A 10267-nucleotide genomic window follows, 5' to 3' on the forward strand; every position below is an offset into this window, starting at 1 on the left:
TTCATCATGCTGAGTATCCTCATAAAATGACAGCTCCTATTGGAGAGTATTCACATGAGTACTATGTGCTTGGAGGCTGGAATCAGAGCAAGGTACCCCAGTGCTTCTTGAGGACAGAAAGCCATATAAGCATCCATCCATCCATCCATCCATCCATCCATCCATCCATCCATCCCAAATGAATGTCCCATGAAGGCAGCTTATCCAGCATATCATGGCATAAGATTTGAACTTGATCTTCAGATAATGTCCATCATGGCTGTTTTACAGTATGCATTCTTTGGGGTATGTGTGCACATGTGCTTTGGTTTATGTGTATGAGAGCATATGTGTGCTCGAATGTGCATGCATTTGTATACACATGCATGTGGAGGTCAGAGGTCAAATTTAGATATCCTTCCTCAGGAGCACCATTCAATTATGTTTTATTTGTTCTTATTTTTTATTTCTGTGTATGAATGTGTATGTCTGTATGCCACATGTATGCTGGACACTCCATAGCATCTAGGAGAAGGCATTAGATACCTGAGATCTGGAGCTGCAGGTGGTTGCATCACCCAGCAAGGGTCCTGGGAACCAAACCTGGGTCCTGTGTAATAGCAAAAAGCACTCTTAACATCCAGGCATCTCTCCAAGCCCTCTGTTTTAAATTTCTAAAAAAGGGTCTCCGAATGATCTGGAACTTACCCTTTTGGCTGTACTGGCTGACTAACAAGCCTCATACTCATACCCAGCTTTAAAAAAATTATCTATTCTGAAAAACTATATCCAGATTTCAGATTTTGGCTGAGCATAAACTTACTCTTGTGAGGCTTTGAGCAAGTCACCTCACTTTGACAATTTTGATTTCTTCATCAGTTCATAAGGATGGATGATAGTTCCCTGCCCCTACACATTGGGTTGCTAAAAGGACTAAATTAACATGTACAAAATATTCAGAATAGCTTCAACATTAGTAAGCATCAATAAATGTCCGTCAGGACCATTGCTTGTGTATTTTTTCTTTGTGAGTTGTTATAAAACAGCCAGCTTTAACACTAACATGTTTTCTGGCAAGCTCTAATTCTGTAGGTGCTCTAATTCTACCCTGATGTTCAGGATAACACAGTGCTGTTAATCTTTGGTGTATGAAGACAAATGATTACAGGGCACCTCTCTAACACACCAAAATTTACACTCAAGTGCTTTATAAGCATGTAACGTTCACAATGCCTCAGAACACTGGAGCTCCTTCCTACACACCTCTTTCAATACTGAAAACAATGTCAATACGGTCTAAATAATTGGAGAGCTGTTTGTTTCAGTAATATTGACCAGAAAAAAAATATACAGGATCTGCAAAAGTGGCTCAGTGGGCAAAGAGTTTGTCTTGCAAGTATGAATCCCTGAGTTTGGATTCCATAATCCATGTAAAAAAGTAGAGCAAATAAGAGGGTGTGTGTATATGTGTAACCCCAGCACTAGCAGGACCAAGACAGGAGACCTCTGAGTTTTCTGGATACCTAGGCTACTTTAGCCAATCATTGCACTCCAAGTTTAATGAAGAAAACATGGCTCTGGTCTGCAAATACACCTGAAAGACACCCATACACACACCCAAACACGTTCACACACATATTTCACATACAGAGACAAATATAGGCAGCACACACATGCATATATTCAGAAATTTTTGTTCAAATAATTCTAGGGCATAATGTATTGATTTTGGAGACGTAGCACATGCAGATAAAGAGGGCCAAATGGCTTGTGACACTGGCCCAGCCACTTTTGGCTGGGTGGGACTTGAGATAGTAGTCTATCTGCTTATTGGACTAAGTTTCTCCATCTATGATTGTTACTGCATAAAGTAGAGATGCTGTTTGATACAAACTGTGTGTCATAGGGTAAGAACTTGTGAGTGTGAACATATGTACCACTGAACCAACCCCAGCTTCTTTCTACCTGGGAAGGACACAACCCACTTTGAGACTCATGGCCCTAGGTGATGATGATGACAGGTTATCTGCCTTTGTTTAATAGGATATTGTTTATTATGGGAGCAAGATGTAGAAGCTATCCAGAATGGGTTGTAGATGTGGGGCTGTGAAGATAGGTGATAGGGATGCAAAAACAGGAATTAAAGCAAGTAGTTAACAAGGCCTCACTAAATGATCATTGTACCTCAGTGGGCAACAGTGGTATGTCTCTGATGGAGGGACCGGAGACACAAATGGCTGGATCTGGGGAGCTGGGGGAGATGAGACTGAAGGAACCATGAAGATAAAAGAGGGCATGTTTGTTCATTACTTAAAACAGACAAGGACTACCCTTCAGGCATAGAGTAGTCACTTCCACTAACACAAACCAATGTTTATTCTTGTTTTGGCCACTGGTAAAGACAAATTTTCAGATTTCCTCATCTTACCAGGGAACTGTATGAGGCAAGGAAGCCTCACTATTTCAGCAGAACAGTACAATACTATTTAATACCTTGAGCTTTCTACCATCCAGCATGTCACACTAGTAAAGACACTTGCTTTTGACTTATTGTCCTCTAGACAGCCAAGGTCAATCCCTGCACAGGCTAGTGCGGAACAGAAGGAATATGTTGGGGATGCATCCTTGCTCTTAAAAGTCCACCACATATGACTTCCTCCCATCTGTTTGCCAAATGTAACATGCAGAATTAGCTGCAAGGGATGCTGGCAAATATGAACGGAAATGGGAAACCTTGTATATTAGTTATGTGACTTGTTATGGTACCAACATACCCCCAAAAGAACTTTAGAAAGCAAGGGTTTATTTTGACCCACAGCCTGAGAGTTTAGGTAGGTCCTCAAGAAGGGAAACACATAGTTATAGGAGAAAAAAGTGGCTGGTTATATTGTGTCTGTAGTCGGAAACAATCAAGAGAAAGAGGGGGGAGGGAGAGAGGGAAAAGGAGAGGGAGAGGGAGAAGGAGAGATTCTGAATCAGCCATTTAGGCCTGTTTCTTGATAAGCGTTGGGTTTATGTTTCAAATTGTGTTTAAATCATGTGAGTTTAATTAAATGTAACACTTTGGAGTATCTTAATCTAAAATAGCAGTTCATACTTTCAGCTAACAGTGATGCTATCAGGGTAAATGATTTTTAAAATGGGCTAGAGATGGCTCAGCAGTTAAGAACACTGGATGCTCTTCCAAGGACCTGAGTACAATTTCTTAGCACCTTCATGGCAGCTCACAACTGTCTGTAACTCCAGTTCCAGGGGCTCCAACACTCTCAAACACCATGCATGTAGGCAAAACACCAGTGCACATTAAACAACAACAACAACAACAACAACAAAACGATAATAATACTTCAAGACTTCAGAAATGTTTTTCACAGACAGAGTCGTGATCCTGCTGAGTGTTAACTGCTGTCTTTTGACCCAGGACCCATTCTTTCCTGCATCCTTAATTTATATTTTGAAAGGCTGGTCGGTGTGATCATGGAATCTGCCTTCAGTCGGGTTCACCAGGGTGGATAACAGCAGATGCTTGTGGGAGTGGTACTGGGCTATTGGGTATCTTATTCATTTGTTTCCCACATTCTGAGGTTACCCCAGAATCAAATTCTATAGACCTTTGTATTTCAACAAGGTGTGGTTTTTTTTTTCTTCTAGGGAACCTTCAGTAATGTTTAGCAACTTTTTAGTTTGTCAGAACTTAAAGTGAAAAGAAACACACCCACCCCATTCTAGAACTTATCAAGGCAGATAGGGAAGAACTAGAGGATCCATAATGCTGGATGATGTTAGGAAGCCATCTTCTAAATTATTGACTCTCAGAGCACTCCCTAAGAAGGACCCACTTTGCTTCTTCTTAATTTGTTGCAGACCAAGGATTTTAGGAGAATATAATCAGAATAAATTATCAGAAAATCTATCACATGCTTGCATGTGACAGCCAGTGCTAAATTGATGTAAAAGTTATTTAGTTTCTGTATTGTCTGATCATTGAGTAGGGACAAATATTATATAGACCAGCATCCATTTGTGGACTGTACTTGCATGATTTTCTCTCTTCCCTGGAGCAGTGAGATGTGACAGTTTGGCTGATATTGGCCATTGTCATTGCTATTGCATTTTGGTCCTTTGTGCCATGACTGCTCCCTTTTCAATGAATCAGTCCTTTTGTATAGTCTTTTGTTTTCCTATGCAATAGATTCTGAAACTATTACTACTCAAAACCCCTTACTAATGAAGAAAATCACAAGATTCCAGGTATGTAGGTTTATAAAATAGATATACAATTCAAAGACTTATTGATAACAGACCATCAAGAGATTGATTTTTTAACAACTCCTTGGTATACATATAATTTTACCATGTGTTGAAGAGCAATGCAAATTTGCATACTAATGAGATGGATGCACTTGTTTATTTTTAAATAAAGAATTAAATCTTGGCTGAATATTTGATACTGAATGATGTGAAGTATCTTCAACATTTTTCAGAGTTGATTGATATTTTGATTTTGTAATCTACAATACTGAGAATGCCACTTTGCATAAATATATAATATAAAATGGCAGAAAGATATTTATGGCTATTTCAAAAGATATTGACAGAAATTCTGTCCCAATCCCAAGCCAAAAAATATTTTAATTTGAATTTTTATAAAACTCAAGCCAGCAACTCAAATAACAGTTTTTAAAATCAAACACAATACAATCCAAAGACGCATAATTTGATACTTACATGTTAGGCAAGGATGCCAGGAAAATAGCAAGTTTTGCTTTGTATAATTAAACCAGTATGTTTCTATAGGGGGCAGAACTCTTTGCATATATAGTAAAAACTGCTAAAATATATAGTAGTCTAGTCTGAGGTGTTTTGGGCAGAGTTTTTTGGCTTTGGTTGGTGTGACATTACAGATAGTAGAATGTGTACACATTGTGTGTTCAGAATCAAGGCTTCAGTTGTCACGTGATATAGCATAGGTGCATGCTTCCAGAAATACACTAGATACATTGTGCATTTGACCTTGAATTAATTTGAGGTTATTGCACATTCAGAAAAATTCAAATGTTTCTGAAATGTTTATAACAGTCATGGTTAGTTACATGTTAAATGATCCCATAGAGTAGCCATGACCTGTAATTTAAAGACTCACTAATATCTTTTCATTATGTGTATGCATGTCTGTCTATGTGTTACTATGTGCACATGATTGTAGTTACCTGTGAAGTCTAGAGGAGGGAATTGAAACCCCTGGAGCTGAATTTACAAGCAGCTGTGAGGCACACCATGTTGGTGTTAGAAAATGAACTCAGATTTTCTACAAAAGCAATATGTAGCCGGGCGGTGGTGGCACACACCTTTAATCCCAACACTTGGGAGGCAGAGGCAGGCAGATTTCTGAGTCCGAGGCCAGCCTGGTCTACAGAGTGAGTTCCAGGACAGCCAGGGCTACACAGAGAAACCCTGTCTCAGAGAAAAAAAAAAGCAGCAGTATGTACTCTTAACTGCTGAGCTCTAGACTGTGCCTTCTGCCACTACAGTTTCTGACTGACTTGGGATGCTCTTACCTGAACAAGAAAAGTTAGTGGGTTTATAAGGGTGAGTAAGACTAAGAGGTAGCCTAGGTTGCCATCTCTGATGAGGAGCTTGATAGTCATTTGTGAGTCACAGGTAGTTCTTGTCCCTTAGAAAGTATTTCAAGAGCTAAATTGTTTTACATCCAGGTCCCAAATTGAAGAGGCCCACATGTGGAGCCGGAAAGCTTGTAGAGATACTTGATTGATGAGGTGTAGGCAGGAATGCATGAGAAGCCCGGGATTCTGGACTTGCTTCAAGGATGACTGAATAACTTTTCTGATAGGGTATGAAAAAAGTCATGGATAGGAGATGAGCTCCATTTAAAGCTCTAAATTTTTACTAGCACCCACTTCACATGGCTCTCTTGGGCCGTTGAACTAATGGATGCCTGAAGACAGTTATTGTCTTGCTTTGGACTAAGAAGAATATCATTCCCGGGGCTAGGAAGATTCCTCAGTCATTAAAGCTCATATTGTGAACTGAAGTCCTGAGTTCAGGCCATAGAAACTACATGAAAAGCTCAGTAGGAGATGAAACCAGAGTCCCTAGGGCTTGCTGAGCAGCCAACCTAACCTAACTTGTACACTCCAAGCTAATGAGAGATGTTATTCCAAAAAGTCAAGGTGGACAAGCCACCTTAAAAATGGCTTACATCTGGGATGCACACACACACACACACACACACACACACACACACACACATCTGTGCATCTTGGTCCTAGCTCTGTCATTTCTCCAAAGGGAAAGTGCCAAGTGAGCAGCTTCCTACCTCTCTAATTGAGAGCAATAAAATGGGGGACAAGTAATAACTTCCTTTGAAGTGACAAGAAATTGAATGAATCCATGTGTATAAACTTCCAAGCACACAGAGAGGCCCAATGAGAACTAGTTCTCATTGAGGCTGCTACTGGTAAAAGCAATCTTGATTCTGCCAACTGGGCTCTCTGTGCTCTCTCTCTCTCTCTCTCTCTCTCTCTCTCTCTCTCTCTCTCTCTGTGTGTGTGTGTGTGTGTGTGTGTATGTGTGTATGTGTGTGTGTGTGTGTGTGTGTGTGTGTGTGTGTTCACATGCCTTCTGGGTGTCAGATGCCCCGGAGCAGAAGTTGCAGGCTGTTATGAGCTATTTGATATGAGTGCTGGGAACTGAACTCAGGTCCTCTAAAAAAGCAGCAAGTTCTCTTTACTACTGAGTCAACCCTCTTCCCCCCTCTGACACTACAGTTATTTGTACTGCCAACATAGCCATTTCTGTTCCCCAAGAAAATACAGCTAGCCTCAAACTGACTTCGAGGCTCATGATCTCACATCCCGGAGCTGCTAAGGTTAGATATATTAAGTGCAGAATGGTGTGCTTTATAGCAAGTGTCGCAGGCACAGGGACACAATCCACCCTCTCAGGGGTGTGCTCTTGTAGCACCCACAAGCCATTGTGACAATTCAGGGCTTGTCTCACCACAGCCCATAGCTGCACTACCTGGCCTGGGTCTGGTGTTGCCTCCCCATCTGCAAAGTGAAGATCGTGCCAGCCAGTCCTGAAGAACTTAGAGGACAAACAAAGGGCATGTCAGGTTGCCTTGCTTACACTTAACAGTGGGCTCTGTTGTTAGTGGGGTTAATTAGCGTCGGCTCTGACTGGCATCCCTGGACCCCAGAAGAAGGAGCTGGTGGACCTCTGTGTCTTCTGCAGTCCTGGTCACACCATGACCCATTCTTGAATCCTCCCAAGCAGAGAACCCAACAGTCTTGGAATCTTGTAAATGGTTATGGACCAGAGGACTCTGAGCAGTGCTTCTGAGAAATGGGTAGCTAATCAGCTTGAGGCCAGTGAGGATTTAAAACAAAACAAAACAAAACAACAACAACAACAACAACAACAACAACCACAAAACTTTATAGTTTGGCAAGATAGTTTGGGGTAAATACACTTGCCCCAAAGCCTGAAAACCTAAGTTCAATTTCTGGGCTCCGCATGATAGAAGGAGAAAACAGACTCTGGCCTCCACCCATGCTTCATGACATGCAAGCATGCATCACTCTCTCCACACAGAAAATAAATTAATAAAATATAATAAAAAGAAGAATTTCTTTTAAAATCACTGGTTCGATAGTGTGTTCGTATGTGTGCATGCACATATGTAATGAGACATGTATGAAAGTAGGAAGTAAACTTCGGAAAGTTGATTTTCCATTAGGAAGACACGAGGGTTGTGAGGCAAACTCATTTACCTCCTGAGCCATCTTGCCATCCCACTACCAATAACGATTTTTTTCACTAGAAGGAGAAAACATATTCCCATATTTGTCCATGAGTGAGGTATAGTCCTATTTATGTAAGCTTTGGAAAACCATCTACCTTCTCTGGACCTTAGCCATTTCTATTTACTCTATGAATTAAGAGTACAGTTATTGTCTCTTTAGATGGTCATGGTGTCTGGATAAAGAGAAGGCTGCAAAGTCCCAGACAGATCTAAGGTGCTGATCTGTGGGGCCTCACTGGCCAGCCAGGGTGAAAATGGCAGCCCCTAGGGCTGTACTCTTATGGGTTGTCAATTAACTGTCAGCTCCATCCTCTCCACCTGTTATCAGGTGAAAGTCTTCAGGCATTGGTATTTCATATTTAATATCTTAGTTACGTTGCTTGGCTCTGAGCTTGAGACTCGGGGGGGGGGTGTCATTAAGGAGACATTTTGTTCACAGGGGACCAGGGAGTGGAAGACCTTAGAGGAGGAGAAGAGGGTAGGAAAGCTGGAGTGGGTACTCTTAGGCTTAGGTTGACCTCTCTACAGGATTGCCTATGGAACAGCCCAGAATTCATCTCTGGACCCAGCAGAAGAAGGATGCCATGGCAAAGGTCTTAGAGCTTGTTTCCAGGCTTCTGAAAGGTCCATTCAGGAGCTCTCAGGCTACCACAGACATTTCTAGAGCCCCCCACCACCATCCATACTTAACAACCATCATTTTATATCCCTCGTCCACTTTTGCATTCATCGCCTTAGTTTCTGAATCTTTTGGGCACTTACTTTACCAGACCTGGAGAAGGTGCTCTCCATCTTCCTCCTTTCTCTGACATGCCATCCCAGAATACTTCTCTCTTGTCTTTTCTTTCACACCAACAATCTCCTGGACTTTCCAGATGACATGTCTATCTTTGCTTCACTGTTTTCTATGCTACACTCATAACTCTTGACTCCTTCCCTACTCTTCCCTCTCCTCTCCCCTTTCCTCTCTCCTACCTCTCTTCACTTTTTATTTGTCTCTCTTTTTCAGTCTCTGCCATCCTCTCAGCAGGCCTGCACATGTCTCTATTACTCTATATCTGCCTGGGGTTTCTCCCCATCGTCCTACCCTCTCTTATTCTCTGTGTCTGCCTCTCTCCCCAGGATGATCCCAGCCTCTAACAAGGCCTTCGTGGTCAACAACCTGGTGTCCGGAACGGGCTACGACTTGTGCGTACTGGCTATGTGGGACGACACAGCCACGACGCTCACAGCCACCAACATTGTGGGCTGTGCCCAGTTCTTCACCAAGGCCGACTACCCACAATGCCAGTCTATGCACAGTCAGATCCTGGGGGGCACCATGATTCTGGTCATCGGAGGTATCATTGTGGCCACACTGCTGGTCTTCATTGTAATCCTCATGGTGCGGTACAAGGTCTGCAACCACGACACCCCAGGAAAAATGGCAGCCGCCACTGTCAGCAATGTGTACTCGCAGACCAATGGGTCTCAGCCTCCACCTCTGGGTGGGATACCCGTTGGCCAGCTTCCTCAGGCACCACCCAAAGTTGTGGTGCGAAATGAGTTGATGGACTTCAGTACCAGCCTGGCCAGGGCCTGTGACTCCTCTTCTTCCAGCTCACTGGGCAGCGGGGAAGCCGCGGGGCTGGGCCGGGGTCCCTGGAGGCTCCCACCCCCAGCTCCTCGTCCCAAGCCCAGCCTTGACCGCTTGATGGGAGCCTTTGCCTCCCTGGACCTCAAGAGTCAAAGGAAAGAAGAACTTCTAGACTCCAGGACTCCAGCAGGCAGAGGGGCAGGGACATCATCCAGAGGCCACCACTCAGACCGAGAGCCACTGCTGGGGCCCCCGGCCACCCGTGCCAGGAGTCTTCTCCCTTTGCCCCTGGAGGGCAAGGCCAAACGAAGCCACTCTTTTGACATGGGGGACTTTGCAGCTGCAGCTGCAGCTGTTCCTGGTGGCTACAGTCCCCCTAGGCGGGTCTCAAACATCTGGACGAAGCGCAGCCTGTCTGTCAATGGCATGCTCTTGCCCTTTGAGGAGAGTGACCTGGTGGGAGCCCGGGGGACATTTGGCAGCTCAGAGTGGGTAATGGAAAGTACTGTGTAGCCAGGGAAGGAGTACCCTCCCTCCCACCCTCAAAGTGGGAGAGGAAGGAGTCGGAGTCAGCACTGGCAAGTATTTGTGGAGTTTCCATGGTGATGTTTACATCCAGGGACAGTCTTGTCTCCCTGTCAACAGCCTCATGTCCTTCTGCCCAGCTACACCCCCTTCCCCATGTCACCTTCCCAGGCCTGTCCCCACCACCCAGCGGGGTGTGCTCAGGGAATGGGACTCGCTCATGTGTCAGACTGAGCCCTGAGTGTTTGGAGAGGCCAACAACTGCCTTTCTATTCACAAATGTAGCGACAAGCAAGCGGCTTCGGATTGCTTATGGATCCAGTGTTGTTTTGATTTCTTAATTTATTTTTCCATTTCCCAGA

General features: G+C 43.6%; 1 protein-coding gene across 2 annotated transcripts in view; it reads left to right on the forward strand.

The window, feature by feature from the left end:
* Positions 1-10267, forward strand: part of Lrfn2 (leucine rich repeat and fibronectin type III domain containing 2) — a 166002-nt gene extending 155735 nt beyond the window's left edge. The window contains exon 4 of one of the 2 annotated variants that reach the window (XM_006524896.3): positions 8927-10267. In XM_006524896.3, the coding sequence (XP_006524959.1) occupies positions 8927-8944 (18 nt within the window). In that variant the 3' untranslated portion in view covers positions 8945-10267. The remainder of the gene's footprint in view (positions 1-8926) is intronic. The other variant, NM_027452.3, reaches the window with a different exon arrangement.

The sequence above is a fragment of the Mus musculus genome, chromosome 17 (assembly GCF_000001635.26).
Source record: "Mus musculus strain C57BL/6J chromosome 17, GRCm38.p6 C57BL/6J".
Lineage (NCBI taxonomy): Eukaryota > Metazoa > Chordata > Mammalia > Rodentia > Muridae > Mus > Mus musculus.